The following is a 15,931-nucleotide window of genomic DNA, read 5'->3' as shown; positions in this document are numbered from 1 at the left end:
GCTTCCTCCCCCTCCCTCTTGTGTCTCTTTGCTGTGCTTCCTGATGTGACTAGAGGGAAGTCGTAAAGCTGGTAGTTTTACCATCAGAAGTCCACACTGACTGACACGCAGACAGGTGAGTGCTGCAGGTAAACTGCAATCTGTTCTTTGTACTTCTATTGTGCTAACATTAGATTTTTTTACTTGTAAATATTCAGAAATAGTTTTATTAATTTGTCGTGTATTTCCTCAGAGAGGTTTGACTGGTGATTTTTAATACAATATGGGAAAATACAACATCGGGACAGGGAGAGGACAGAGAAAACATGAGCTGAAAGGAATAATATGAACATTTAGATGAAAGAAACAATCCTGGACTGCGTTCACTCTACAATACCTGCCGACTCTCATGTAGATTTTTATTTAAAATGTCCTAAAATTGAATGTGACTGTACATGTGTTGAACTGTGTGGTGATCATGTGACTGATGCTTCAAATCTGTGTGGAACATATTTCAAGATTTAAAACATACACTACTAAGAAGTAAGAAGTGTTTATTGTTGGTGTTTTATTTTACATTTACTAACATGAACACAGTAACATTTAGTTCATGATTTCAACCTAACGAGTTGTGTTATCTCAGGATGGTGTTATATATGTTCTCATGATCATTAGATAAACTGCTCCTCTCTGTGTAAGAGACTAATGAGAGATGATGCGATATGGTCAGCTGACAGTTCAGTATGAGACATAAAACATGCAAAGTCATTTTAACAATGTTTGAACAAAACTTAAGTAAGTAAATTTCAAGTGATTGTAGAGTTGTGGCCAGATGTAAACATGTTAAAAAAGTCATGATGGTAAAATGATCAGGCTGTAGATGACATATAGGTGCAGGAAGGAGGGGCCGCTGCTGTAGCAAAAACAACATTTTACCTTTTAAAAAAACTCTGATAACGATTGATGAATGAATGATTTAAACTATATACCTGAAGGTACTTTTGGCAGCATTATTCTTTTGTAGTTCAAGTATGAAAACAAGGAAAACTGAAAAGAAAACAAGACTTAAAGTGTTAGATTAGATTGTGCAACAGTAATGATGGTGTGAGTTTATTGCATGTTACACTGTATAGATGAGATAACTGTGAGATGAATCATCAAATTACGATGGAAACAGAAAAAAGTCAGCTCGTCATCCATCTGCAGCTCTGATGTTTAAAAATTCAGCAAAGTCACACAAACTTCTAATCTTTCGTTTTGGTTTGTGTGTACCATGGATGTATGAAGAAGATGGAGTGGTTTCCTCTTAGACTTTAAAAAAAATGGCACTTATGAGTCATGAGTCGTAGCAGCAGTCAGGCTTTCTTTGGTCTCCAAACCTTGGGTTTCTTAGTGAGATCTAGGAAAGTGTTTTGGATCGATGACCAAAGATTTCACCATGTTTCTCTCATGATTGTCAACTTTTGTCTCAGACAGCCTCACACAGAGTGAAGAGGCATTATGTGTTTACGGTCATGCTAGCAGCTCTGTGAAGCTGTACAGTGATGCTTTGACCTTAATGCTAACGTCTATATGTCTTAACATGCTGATGTTTACCATGTTTATCAACTTGAACTCATGGGACCGTTATTAGTTTTGCAGGTATTTAGTCATAAACAAAAGTGTTGGACTGAAAATATGTGAATCATATTCTGCCTCAGTATCCTGACATGGCTGCATCATGCTGTCACCTCAGCTCAAACCATGGAAGAACAGGACACAGCAGTAGTGGAAAGTAACATTTACTCAAGTACAATTTTGAAGTACTACTCCACTACATTTATTTGACAGCTTTATTTACTTTTCAGATGAAGATTTGACACAATGGATAAAATGACAAACTTTAAACCCTCCTACTGTTTTCAAAAAGGGTTTACATGCTTAGTGTTTACAGGTCAAATTTGACCCGTGTTTGAATTCATTAACAAGCACTGAAAAAAACACTAATTATCATCCAGTAAAAGGTTTTATCTGCTAGGTGACTTATTATTCACCCATAACCATAATATATATACACTTACTTTGATATTTTATGTACCTTAGACCACATTTAACTTACAATATACAATCATTTTTAGTCTAAAATAGTCACAATTTATCTATTTTATTGCTTTTGATGCACAGAACAGGCAAATCTATTGTAATTCATATACCATGAAAGGCTAATCATGAACAAAATAATTCCAAACATGACTTGTTTGTATTTTCATGTTAGTGTTACATCTGTTGTGTTATGGGTCAAAACTGACAGCATATACTTTCCTCTGAAAAAAGTAGAAAAGTCAATTTAATTACCAAAAACAACATTTTATTTGGGTCAATCACACAACAAGTGTCATCTCTTGCATGGGGACAGCTTATCCAATTGGATACAAAAGCTGTGTCCCCAACGGGGAAAAAGCTGATTTTTGGGTCAGTGGTGGAGTTTATGGTTAGGCTTGGGGTAAGTCTCCAGGAAATTCATGTAAGTCTATATAATGTCCCCAAAAGTGACCTAGGGCAACATGTGTATGTGTGTGTGTGTGTGCTGCGTGCCACTCTTCAACTGAATTCAAGTCAATACGTGTTCTTGGCATGAAACATAATTTTAATATTACACAACATAATTATACTGTTATTATATGATTTTATTACTATTATTTTTGTTTAGCTGTCATTTTTGTTATTCATGATGGTTTGGCAACATTCACTTCGTTTTTCTCTGCATGAACAACCCATAATTACTGCCGGGTCAAATTTGACCCATCACACAACAGATGCAACAGATGTTTTTTATAGGCATTAAAAAAAAAAAAAAAAAGGAAAATGATCAAAATGTGTTTTATTGTATTCAGTAGCCCATTGTAGAGGATGTAATGAAGGCTTGTTTTGATCAGAAAAAATTAAAAGTATGTTTCACACAATTTGAAAACGGGTCAAATTTGCCAAACACAATAGGAGGGTTAAGATACAACACATTGTTAAAGATGAAACCAGTGGTTTCCAACCTTTTTGGCTTTTGACGTCTTACAAAAAGCAGTGTGTAGTCGGGGTCACATTTCACATGTCTATGAGTTGTTAACAGCTCCACCAAATAGTGATTTTTCCCTCTAAACTTCTCACATGCTTTCATTTCAATAAATGTTCAAATGATCCAATATTTCAGCAAAAATCAAAGATTAGAGAAAAAGTCCAAAAACCGAAAACAGATTAGTCGCAGTAGCTCTCGATGGTATAATGTACTCCGGCTCAAGGTACTAAACTAGCTCTTTCAATCCCTCACCCCTACCACACTGATTGGCAGCATATTGGTCTCAATTAGTTGACACACCAGCTGGGTGATGGCCTCGGACTGGCGCGTATCACACTTTCTCCCCCCGGCTAGCAGCGGCTTGATCTTTGGCAGTGACTGCGAGCTATCCTCGGACATGGCAGCCAGCTGCTTGTTTTGAATGTGGTACAGCATAATGCTAGTACTGTATTGACCCGAATATAAGGCGACCCCGGTTATAGGACAACCCCCCTTTTCCAACAACTGTTTTTTGAAAAAACATTGTTAATGTTACTTTTTGAATATAATTTACATCATAGTATTCTCTGGCAGTCAGCATTTATAAGACTGCCTGTATGTCTTTTTGAGCTGCTTATCATCTATCACAGTGGTATTTGGCAGCTTGACATATTCCCTTTCTGCAGTAGAAAGTAAGGTGCTTTGGACTCATTTTCACTCATCATGAATTTATTTCCTCCGTTGCAGAAAAACACGTTACATGAGCCTTCAGAAACTCCTGCAGGTTAAACTGGACTAACAAAACACTTTTAGTACTGACTGACTCTAACATCCTCACTATAAACAGACTTTAAGACACTTGCTAGCCTAGCAACATTAATGCGACAAACAACCCATAATACAACACTCTGTACAGAAGTTGGTTTTACACTGGTACTTTATCCATTCAAAAAGAATATCTGATGTTATGAACATGTACTTGTCAAGCTGTTAGTGGAGTATGTATGCAAATTAACCTATAGACCGACATGTGACCAGTCAAAAATATTCTCAGCGGTTAACCGATTAACAGTTAGCTGTTGACATCCCTAACTCTTACTTAAGTATTTTTCATGCAGGCCTTTTACTTGTAATGAAGTATTTTTACACTGATTTATTGGTACTTAAGTAAATGATCTGAATACTTCTTCCACCATTTCACTTCTCATGTGAGCATCGAGCAGCCGTTTGCTCACACACACTTTTTGAGGTCAGATATAGTGTTTAGTGACTGCAAGCTGAGGCCACAGTAGTTTGAAAATAAGTCACAGTGATTACAATAACCTGTTGAATGAAACACCACAAAGGAAGCAGCCATCAGCCCTCATGTGCAGTTTAAAGTTTAAAGTTTTATTCTTGTTTTTTAAAACTTTTGCACGTGTTTTAAAGACGTGCAAGTATGCTCAGCAGCCCTCATGTGCATAGCATGTATTTAATGCATGTAAACAACAGGTGCCCTTTTATAAAGACAATAATAATCAGATTACAGTCTGTGTTTCAGCTGCACCGTGAATATATTCACATCTATTTACTTTATGATTGTTAGCAGCAAAATCTCATGTTTTTTGTATAAACACAAGCTTGCAGACATGAGCTGATGGTTGAGAATCAGGTCCATGAGTCTTGATGACTTGTTGGATTTCGACAGCTGTGGCGAAGCACTTTTGGTTAACTGGATTGTATTTAAGTGTCTTTGCTGTTCTGTGGCGATCTGTTACTTCCCTTTGAGCTTTCAACACTTCCTGTACTGTATAGCTTGTTGATGTTTAAACAATTGTCTAATATTTAAAAGATAATTTGAAAGGTTTTATCTCTTGTAGAACATCCACAAACATGAGCGACGTCGGAGGAGTGAGAGAGACCCCGTCCTTCAACCAGTCATCTGTCAACAACCAGACCGACAGGTCGGCTTTGTGCGGTCAGATCGACACATCAACTCACCTCTTCTTCATGCTAGTCTACAGTCTGGTCTTTCTTGTGAGTCCCAGATATTCACTCCATCTTTGTCTGAGAAAACATCTTCACAGTGTGTTGGCACAATTTCTTGATCTGTAAGTGTTAAAGGTGCTGTAAGTGATTTTTTTTTTGTTAAAATAAGAGTTAAATATCTCTAGCTCCAGCAGCCATCACTGATATAGTATTTGGTCAGTAACATGGATCTTCCAGTCCCTCCACTCTACAGTAAACAGAAAAACACATTTTCTGGTATCTCGTCCACACCTTCTCCAATTAGGAGAGAGAACTCCACAAAGAGGCTCTGAGCGTTCATGGGCAGACGGCAGAATTTCAGCGTGGATGGTGGAACAGGTAAAGCTACCAATTCCAGCACTCCCAGGAATGCCTTACACAACCAAATACACCAATCACTGCAGGGCTGCCAAGGAGCTGGTGAACCAGTAGGGGGCTCTAGAGGAGAAGGAGGAGTAACCGGACGTCGACTCACAAAGTGGCTGGCCACCGACGGCTCGTGACGGCTGGTTTTTAAAACGTTAAACCAAACTTCGAGGAACAAAAGCCTTCAGGATTAGTTGCTCTCCATCACTGCTGTGCCTAATATTGTAAGGTGCTGTGGCGACGACCGCTGTGTGTTCATGTGGTGACGTTGGGAGGAGGGTGGGGAGTGCTAACTGCAAGAATGGACAGGAAGTTAGCCAAAATGCCGATATCACTTACAGACCTTTTAATAAATCCTGTCTTGTCTTCTGCAGATGGGTTTGCTCCTCAACGGCTTCACCCTGAAGGTTTACTTCTGTCGCGCTCAGCAGCAGACGTCCAGCAGCGTAACCATCTACCTGAAGAACCTGGCGGCCTCCGACTTCCTGATCAGCCTCTGCCTCCCCATCCGCATCACCAACTACGCCAGCAGCTCCGTCCCCGTCCGCCGGGTTTACTGTAACTTTGGTGCCTCTGCCTTCTATCTCAACATGTACGCCAGCATCCTGTTCATGGGCTACATTGCCGCCAACAGGTAGGCCTGTTTATTATTGTCTTACACAAGATTCCCAGTCATAAGATGGATGGAAATGCTGGAAATTCAAAAAAAAAAAGTAGTGAATAAAAACGCACATTATTTCGCATTTTCTTTTATAAATTGTCTGAATTTTCGGTTAAAAGGTATCATGATCAAGTAAACATTAAACTTAAACTAAATATTGTGACAATAGTCTCAGTGTGAGTCTTGGAGCCGACTGTCAATCGCAGCTGTCAATCAACGCCCACTCGGCAGACATCAAAGTTACTATAAGTCTTCAAATCTTATTAATAGAGCAATAATTTCCAAAATGACCAGCAGCACACTTATTAGAGGGCCTGAATTTAGATCCTGAGACCAGAATGACTCATTGAAAACAATGATTGACTCAGTATTTCTAGAGAAAAGTAGAGGCTCTTTGAGTGGGAGTCAGTTGGATTAGTCATATTAGCCTCTCTGGTTGATCTGAACACCAGATACCGCACAGTTGTTTGTGTTTGTCTTTCCCCTGTATCACAATGACAGTAAAGAAGTGGTTTTCTCAGTTTGCTGTGGAAGAACTTGCACAGCACTCTAACCTCCCCTCCTCAAACACCAGCTGTGAGCCAGAACTGATCACCCAACATCAGTGTTGGACCTCACTAACGTCTCTTGTGTCTGAATGGAAGCAAATCCCTGCTGCCAGCTTCCAACATCTGCTGAAAAGCATATTAATGAACATGGTGTCAGAATCACGTTATACCATCACATATGGAGGGAGTGTTCATCTGAAGCCTTGTTTTTTCAACACAATATTTATCCATGTGTCCGTTATGTTGTGTTGTTGTTATCGTGACTTTGATTGTCTTTGTTTTTTTGTCTTGCTGTTTGTATGAGTTGGCATATGGTGTTGCTATTTCCCCTTTGGGGATCGATTAAGAATATCTGTCTGTCATCAGTACGCTGCTGAGAGATATGTGGGGTGAATGATTTTTTTTACAGATATGTTTCTTTACACAGGCGACTCTGTAACGTCTCCCTGAAGGCAGGAGCTGAAAGTGATGATTCAGATTGTTGCATAACAAGCTGAAACAAGGACCAAATGAAATTATATTTCAGTTTCTGTCTTTCTCTTCAACATATTTCATATTCAATCATAAAGTGAATCTTGCGTCATGCTGCACACCGTGTGTGCGTGTGTGTGCGTGTGTGTGTGTGTGTGTGTAGGGGGGGGGGGGGGAGGGTGTTATCGTTCTGGCGTCAATGTTAGACTTAAATGAGATGTGGCTTCTGGTGGGTGTTTAGCGTAGTGAGTCACTTAAGATAAAACAAAGTGGTGTTATAACTTCAAGGAAAATGAGATGTGGTTAGATGTGTCTTTGCATCATCAGACAGGTTTTTATTTAGGTCAGAGAACCGCATAGATTTCTTTTCTGCAGAGATGGCACTTTACCACACGGACATTCTGGCTTTTCACTCTTTTATCTTTCACTCAGTGCTGCTGCCCAGCGCTCAGCTGACCACTTCCTCCTTTTGTCACTGAGCATTTCACACCTCACAGGTCTGTGAGCCCTGAGGAGTGATTATGCAACGTATTTGTATATCGAGAAAACATCGTATTGCTTAACTTTTTAGTTAATAGTTTGCATGCAAATGAATACACAGATTTCAAATGAAAACAGATTGAGCAGCATAATAGTAAACTGATTGAGACATTTGTTCATCTTTTTCTTTACAGATTTTGTACTCTGCTCCATTCATGCTGCCGATTTTAAAAAAATACTGTAGCAGTGTGTATGAACATGGATGGTGCAAAAGATATATACTGTATATATTTAGCTAATATGCTACAATACAGAATAGACAGAGTGAGATTCAGGCAGGTGCAGCAGGAGTCAGGACTTCTTTGCTCTTTGTTTGCTTGGAATTAATAGATAAACCTCAAGAAAACTCAAACTTTGTGCAGTCAATGGACTTCTTCAATGATATCCCAGAGTGTGATTTTGATTACTGACAAATGGTCTCTACAGCGTCTTTGTTTCAGTACATACACGTCTTCAGTATGTGAGCACACAGATGCACATGTTGCATGTTATGGGTTAGTGTGATAATTTTACACAGAAAACAGGAGCCGATTTTGGTGAAAATAAAACCCAAAATCTCACTTCCTAGAATTTAAAGCCCCTAGTCTCAAGCAGATTCATACAAACACACCACAGAGAGAGAGAGAGAGAGAGAGAGAGAGAGAGAGAGAGAAAGTGAAAAACACTGTCAGGAAATTAGGTTTTTACTTAATTTAAACACAGTGAAGTAAAAGAACCTCAGACTCTCAGTTCTGTTTGTTGACCTCCATGTCTGAGTGAAACTAGATAAGATCAGAAGACTACGTGAATCTATTATTGTTACATACGTGTCAGATTAAAGGATGTGAGAATCGTATGGTTACGTGTACTTAAAAAGCATAAAGATGTGGTTGTCTATTACACACCAATGTGTGCTACAGTTTTGGGTCGATGCTTTAACTAAGCAGCCTGTAGTTTTAGCCTGAAGACTTTAATTGTTTAGTTTCTCAGAGAAAGAAGATAAACTTCATGCTGCATGTTGGTATATTCATGACAAATTCAGTTTCAGTACAAACCGTAATTTGCACTGTGTTCATTCTGTCAGATGCATGTTATTCTATATTATTGTGGTCAATCAAAAAAAAAAGAAAAAGGGAGGACTGGGTGTGTGCAAGTTCAAAACATATATGTGGTCTGCACGCCCAAATCAGTTTCCTTCCTCAAACAAACATCTGTTGCTCACTGAAGAAGGAGTAGCAGAAACATCTCTGCATTTTTTTGTTCTCAAGTTTGACGGAGAAAAACGAAATAACAATAATAACTTTTTAAAATAGTAATAACATTTTTTGTGCTCATTCTAATATTAAAATTAACTGTTCAATATTGGTTAAAATATGACAATATGAACATGAAACTCAAAAATAAATTGATAAATTTGCTTCTAAAATGTTTATTACTTGATTTTTTGGCCACCGGGGGGGGCAGAAAAACTCCACAACAAGGTGACACCATGGATGTACTAAAAGAGATATCGGACTAAAAATGGCGCCCATTCAGTCCTATAGGAACTGCTCACCTGGAGCATACACCAAAAAATGTTTCTAGCTTCCGGGTTTGCTTCCGTGTTGTGCGGCCCACCGAATATGCGCAGTAGTGTTTCCCCCGCTGGCCCCGCCCACGAGTTCCTGCTCGGCCCATAGACTTTACATTGTGATGACGTCACAGATTTTTAAATCACTTTTCTCGGCTCGAGGAAAGTTTTACAAACATAAAACCTCCATGGATCAAAAGTTCATAATATAAAGAGTCATAATTGACGTTGTTTGCAGTTCGAGGCGTCCTGTCAACAGTTTTACAGGCGTCTCTTTTACAACGGTGGTCTATGGGGAGAATCCTTTTTGGGCCCTAAGGGGATTTTTCGCTGCAATACCGCGAGTGGCCACTGGGAAAATTGGCTGCAAGGCTGAGCGACGGCACCCTATCCAGCTCTTATTATACATCCATGGGTGACACACACCTTTGTCGTATTATCACGTAATGAAGTTGTTTTTATTTGTTTTAATTTAAACATCCAGAAGACACAAAGCAACATTATCATCCCGTCTGAGTTGAGTTTGTGTCCACCTGTCAAAACCACAATGTCAACCTCATGGTGGCGCTGGAGAGGAAATCACAAATGTTTGTACAAAATTACCAGATAATCCTTCAATAGTTGTTGAGATATTTGAGTCGGGACCAAAGTGGTGGCTTTCAAACATGTAGAGGGACAAACATGGTCAAACATACTCAGCACAACATTATGACACTCAGCAAAGTGTCGGTACGCTCACCTGTTCTCTGAGCTGTTCAGATCCAGTCCAACACAGACCTGAAGTAAACCTACCTGTAATTCATTTCTAAAAAACAGACATAATTTGAAAGAGACCCAAGGACATTCAAATCTGATTCGACTAAACCCAAAGACGATTAGACTCTATAGATGAATCAGGGTTTTAGGTGGAAGTAGACAAGTCGCCATTAAAGAATCTCAGTTTTTAAGTGATCCTGTCCAGCAGATCCTGTAGAAGCACTTATATGTTGAAAATATAATCATCAAATGTCATTAAAATAAAGGTTCTAATCTACAAACTAAATGTTCCAGTTTGAGCTTTTCTGTTCTGTGCTGTTATCAGCTGCTCCAACAGCAAACTGACACCACAAGCCTCTGCTCCATGAAATCTGACTTTCTTAAAACTTCATTAAATCCTCATGTTTCATTCTGAGCGGCGTGCTGACAAAGAAACGACCAGAGATCGCTAAAGGCCTGCGTTAGCTTGGTGCTATATTTCCTGGCTGAAATTCCACTTGTTCAGCATCATGTGTTTAAGATTTGTATGAAATGATGAATTTCTTCTGATTATAGTGACAGAAATCAGGAGTTTGATGATTGAAAGTCATTCCTGCTGGTTTTAATGAGCGATTTCACACAAACAGCAGTCTCACATCCAGACTGTGAAGGTCAGACAGGAGCTACGCTAATGTTATTTTCTCATGCAACCTGCATCGCAACCAATTTCACACACAGTATTGTAAGACTACGAATAACTTCCACAAATTTGTGGGTGTAGGTGACTGCTAACCATTCACTTCCACTTTAATGGCGGCGGCGCTTGAGAGAGCAACACATAAATCAGCCGCCAGATTCGTGTATACTGACCTGACTAGACTGAATATAGTTTGGATCCAGATTGGAAGCTCTCTGCTTCGTCCCAAAGACAGAACATGGCAGCCAGATTGGGGTTTGATTTGAGCTGATATGAGTTGAGAATCAGCTCCAGTTAGCAGCATTATCAGGCGAGCATTGGGTTAGTGTCGACACCCGGAATCAGACCAATTTCATGTGCATCGCCATCGCCACTGTGAGTTGAAACAATTAAATGTCCTGTCATCAACAGTCAACCTCAGAGGACTCAGAATGAACACAGCTCTAATTCAGGATGTGAAGCTGCAACCTCTGCAGAGATCAGGTGATGCTGACAAAGCTGGGCGCACATGTGTTTGTGGGTCTCAGATCACATCAGTAAGACAGAGACTTTTATTTCAGAACTTTTCTGGTTTCACAAAAGTGGTCTGTGGTCTTCTTGACTTCCCCCTGAAGTTTGAAGTTGCTGATGAGTTGACTTCATGTTGCATACTCTGCGTACGTGACTTCACAACATGCATTATCACGAGCTTTTTGTCTGCTCTTCTTTGGTTGTATTAAAATGAAGAAAACACAAAACCATTCACTTAACTGCATTTAATTCACAAATTTGTTCTCACAAGTACCACTTGAAGCATATCAAGCCCCAGACTTGCCAAGTCAGAAATTAAATTAAATAAAAGTTAAATTTAGAAAAACAGTATGTGTTAGGAAGAGAACAATAATGAGTGATCTCACTGTTGCTGGAGGCGGCAGCGGATTGGACAATCCTCTTAACTGTGGCTACAAGAACCCACAGCAGTGAGAGACAGAGACAGTTTGTGCCTGATTAGAATCTGCTGGTTTGTTATGAAGTTCCTGAAGTATCATACTTACCTACGTAATAATGTTTTATTAATCCACAGTGAACTGCTGAAATAAGACAGTAGCAGCATGTGATAATAACCTTAATATACCTTGATTCTACCATTTACTGTTGCTGTGTGATGGATTTATGAGGTATAGTTTGATATTAGATGTAAATTTGTATGCGGCTACAGCAGATAAACTATACTGGCAAGCCTGTAGTTAAACTGGTCGAGGTCTTTCATGTAGTGCAGACACCATCTTGTCATAGCTTGTGGATACTTTGCTGCCAGAGGACTTTGGAGACACTCACTGCTGCAGTTTGGTTGATGCAATAGTTAAGTTAAGACTACTTTAGTGCTTGTTAATAATTGTTTTGTTTTATTCTCTGCAGGTCTTATTTCATCATGATACAAATATGAGTCTGTTTTTTTCTTTATTTACTGTAAAAAAAATCATAAACATGCAGCATCAACACAATTATCACAGTAAATAAATAAAATCAATTGATTTAATGAATTATCAGCTGTATTTATCATACAACCGAATATTTTTGGAGGATAAAGAGGCATAAATGTATTTACTACCACTTGATACACACTCATCCGGTCAGAGAATGTCCTGTATTATAGTGGCCTGACAGATGCACAACACCCACTACTGGAAAACTTGAAATACTCTAAATACTCGATACATTTACAGTGACTTGAGTATACTGACACAACTAACACTGGGACTTCACAGCACCACACAGTATTATGTTGAAGTGTCAGTGCAGGAAGTTGTGCACCATTGTCCAGACTGTAAATGATATACCATAGTTGCCTTGCACAGATATTAAATATCATGAGGAACTGGATGTGAAAACAAAAACTTTGTCAGTGAACTTAATCCAGCGTTTTGCAGAATCATCCATTAACGTTCAATAATCTTGTACTGACACCTTCATCTCCTCCCTCCAGGTATCTGAAGATCGTCCATCCTTTAGGGACTCACATCCTGCAGACGGTGCGGGCGGCTCACATCATCTCCACAGTAACCTGGGTTTTCCTGCTGGCCATGACGAGCACCTACATCACCCTGTCGCTCCTGACGCAGGAACCTCTGCCGTCCGTCCCCAACACAGTAAGCTGTGACGTCCTGCACAGTGACCAGCTCAGTCTGCTCTATAAAATCATCCACTCCTTCTCCGCCGCCATCTTCCTGGTCGTCCTTGTCTCCCTGATCTTCTTCTACTACAGCACCTCCCGCAGGCTATCGCTGGCGCAGCAGAGGCAGCCGGTGTCCTCCGGCTCCAAGAAGCTGGCCAAGTCACGTAGGAACATGCTGGTGCTGGTCAGTGTCTTCTGTGTTTGCTTTGTGCCCTACCACCTGGTTCGCCTCCCCTACGCGTTCCTGAAACGGTGCACATGGGAACAGGCGTTCTTCTACCTGAAGGAGCTGACCATCCTTGTGTCGGTTTTCAATGTTTGCCTGGACCCGCTCATCTACTTCATCTTCTGCAAGGCCTTCCGGGCCCAGCTGAGCCTGAGGAGGGTGTTCAGCATCACGCAGGCCGCAGAAAATACAGAGCGGAGGAGCAGTGACGGGCGGGTGAGCGCCTCCAAAATCAACACCAAGACGTCGGTGACCAAGCAAACCAGCGTGCTGTAGCTTCAAGCTAACAAAACATCCATGATTTGTGTTGTTAAAAGCAACAATCACACCACAAATGCACATATGTGTGAAGGCTGAGATCTGCTGATAAAAAACACCAGCCAATAGGAGGCGGCCATGTCACTACTCTCCTTTTTACCAGAAGACTAGTGCAGTGCCCATTCAAAACATGCCTGTTTGGAACTGGCTGATTGCTTGGCTTCAGCACATAGAAAAATTAATCCAGTTGATGTGAGGTGTGAATGATAATATACACCATCAACATGTAAGAAACTAACAATCTATTATACACAGATGTTATAAATGATATGTACTCTAATAGTAAATAAACATTTTTCTCATTTCAAGTAGCCTAAAATAAGTGCTGCATTTAAAAATGAATAAATGCATCCTAAAATAAAGTGGATAGATCATATTGGGCTCTTAGATCGTTCCTATTTTCTGTGACTTGTTCGTATTTAAATGGGTATGTTTGCTCCAAAGGTGTTTGCTTTGTCTGTAGTGGCGCTTCACAATCGCCACAGTCTCAGAGAGACAAGCTAGTTTTGAACTGCCTATGGAAAGTATTTGCTCTGTTTTACACATGTAACTCAGTCATTATGTACTGGGCTCTGAGCGCCTCCAAAACACGGGTGACCTATACTCAACCATGTACCTGAACGCCTCCTGTGTAGTCACTGGCTGCTGATCTGCTAGACGTGCAGCTAATGCAATGCTTTGTCTAGACACGCTGTAAGAGTGTCCATTCTTGATTAAAAGCTCTGTTTTCGCTGTCTACTTTTCTCTATTTAGAGCACTTTTCTCTTATCTCTGCTCTCCCTGACATCCTGGAGTCAGTCGCCAGAGCCCTGAAGCTGATTGTTGGTTTATTAAAAGTTCATTAATATTAAACATATCGCATTTCTAAATTTCACCAAATTCGACACTACACTCCCTTGGTTCCCCAGCCATACACCCACCAAATGTGGAGTCGATCGGATGAACGGTTCAAGAGATATGTGAAAGACATACATACATACATACTGATAGAGATTCCTTGTGCAGAGAGCCCAGTATTTGTATTTGTATCTATATTTGTTGAGAAAGTAAAATTATTTGTATTTGTATTTGTATTCGAATAAAAGTGGAAAAGGCTTAAAAATCCTGTTTTTGTTTATTGCTTTGCACTTTTCATTTATTGCCTATTTTTTAGCAACCTAACTTTGTGGAAAGGAGAAGGGGAACAACAGGTTATGGAGAGTCTCTTGAGAGCACTTTGCATGTGTCAGTAGCTCAGCTTTATCTCTGGGGAACACCCCCAACTCCAGAAGTGATGTCCAAATAAGGAAATGTGCATCATGTAGCAGGTGGATGTGACTCCCCTAGTTAAGACCTGCTGATAGACATCACAGCGGAGCAGAGGAGAAGCACTGAGATAGCAATGTAACCGACCTGCACACTGGTATTTGACATGTTTTTTTCTTCTTCCTGAAAACAAATAATTTTAAAAATATTTGTAGGAAATAAATATTAATAAGAACCCCACTATTTGTGCTTTGCCGAATAACGTATTTGTATTCGGGCACACCCCTAGTAGATAGATGTTGATTCAGGCTTCTAACAGATTGTGGTTGTATTTTTTTACTCTTGCACTCTTTGGCGGCTCCGTGTGGCAGCAAGCGGTTCTGTTTGAGGTCTTGAGAGTTTGAGGGACCTTATTACCCAGAAATCCTGCAGAGGGATATTAAGCATTGTTTCAAGAAGAAGTGAAAAACTTGTAAACAACTTTCATTTGGCATTTTCAGAACTAACATTCTGCAGTTGAATATATAAAGTATTATATATATATATATATATATATATATATATATATAATTATAATTATAAATGGCTGATTGTATTGAATATGCAGTACATTACAAAACTGTGCCATTAATATACAAATTAATTTTGTATGTATTCAAAGCAAAAACAGTACCATTAATATAAAGTAGTACAAGTAGAAGTCTCAAACTTTCTTCTAACTTGTACTTTGGCACAGACAACAGTAAATGAAATGATGACTAAATGTAAGTATCATTAAATTATTTGTGTGTGTGTGTGATGTGATGTGATGTGGATCTTTTGGAAGATCAGAGGATGAGGAGGTGCAGGGATGCAGTCAATAATTTCTAATAATAATAACTTTTTGTGCCTTCAGGTGAAAAGAAAATATATTGGAAATGTTGGAAACATCCTTTTGAAAATAGTCTGTAAACACACTTTGCATCAGTGAACCAAAAAGTGGATAGCTGACCTTAAAGTAACAGGAACTTTGATGGAGTATATCATCTTCAGAGCAGTGCCTCCATTTAGTTATAGGAACTTCCAAACTCCCAAAAGTGGGTGGAGAACAGTGGAAACAAAAGCAGAACCCATGATGGATGATGATAGTAATTACAGGTTGATTCTGCAGTGATATGTAAAAAGTCAGACTGGACGTGACCTAATATGACACCGATATCTATGAGAAAGATATGCCTTAAACTATACATCCACGCTGTGTCTACTATGCTGTTTATGTCAAATCAAATTAAATTTATTTATAAAGCACATTTAAAAACAGCTGACTGAAGTGCTGTAAAATCATGATAACAAAGGCGCAAAGACTGGTTTAACAGACAGAGAGACATTTCTTGGTATATAACATTGGAATACTGGTTCTTCTTCTT

At 39.5% G+C, this 15,931-nt stretch overlaps 1 protein-coding gene across 1 annotated transcript; it reads left to right on the top strand.

Annotated features, from left to right (window-relative positions):
- On the top strand, positions 1 to 14,365 carry LOC137186560 (P2Y purinoceptor 14-like). Its single transcript, XM_067595586.1, has 4 exons — positions 1 to 115; positions 4,867 to 5,023; positions 5,755 to 6,014; positions 12,548 to 14,365. The coding sequence occupies exons 2-4, from the start codon at positions 4,880 to 4,882 to the stop codon at positions 13,236 to 13,238; spliced, it is 1,095 nt and encodes a 364-aa protein (XP_067451687.1). The 5' UTR covers positions 1 to 115; positions 4,867 to 4,879; the 3' UTR covers positions 13,239 to 14,365.
- The last annotated feature ends 1,566 nt before the right edge of the window (positions 14,366 to 15,931 follow it).

The sequence above is a fragment of the Thunnus thynnus genome, chromosome 7, assembly GCF_963924715.1.
Source record: "Thunnus thynnus chromosome 7, fThuThy2.1, whole genome shotgun sequence".
NCBI classification, from domain to species: Eukaryota; Metazoa; Chordata; class Actinopteri; order Scombriformes; family Scombridae; genus Thunnus; species Thunnus thynnus.
The sequence above is the reverse complement of the archived record's forward strand: the minus strand, read 5'-3'. Positions and strand labels throughout refer to the sequence as shown.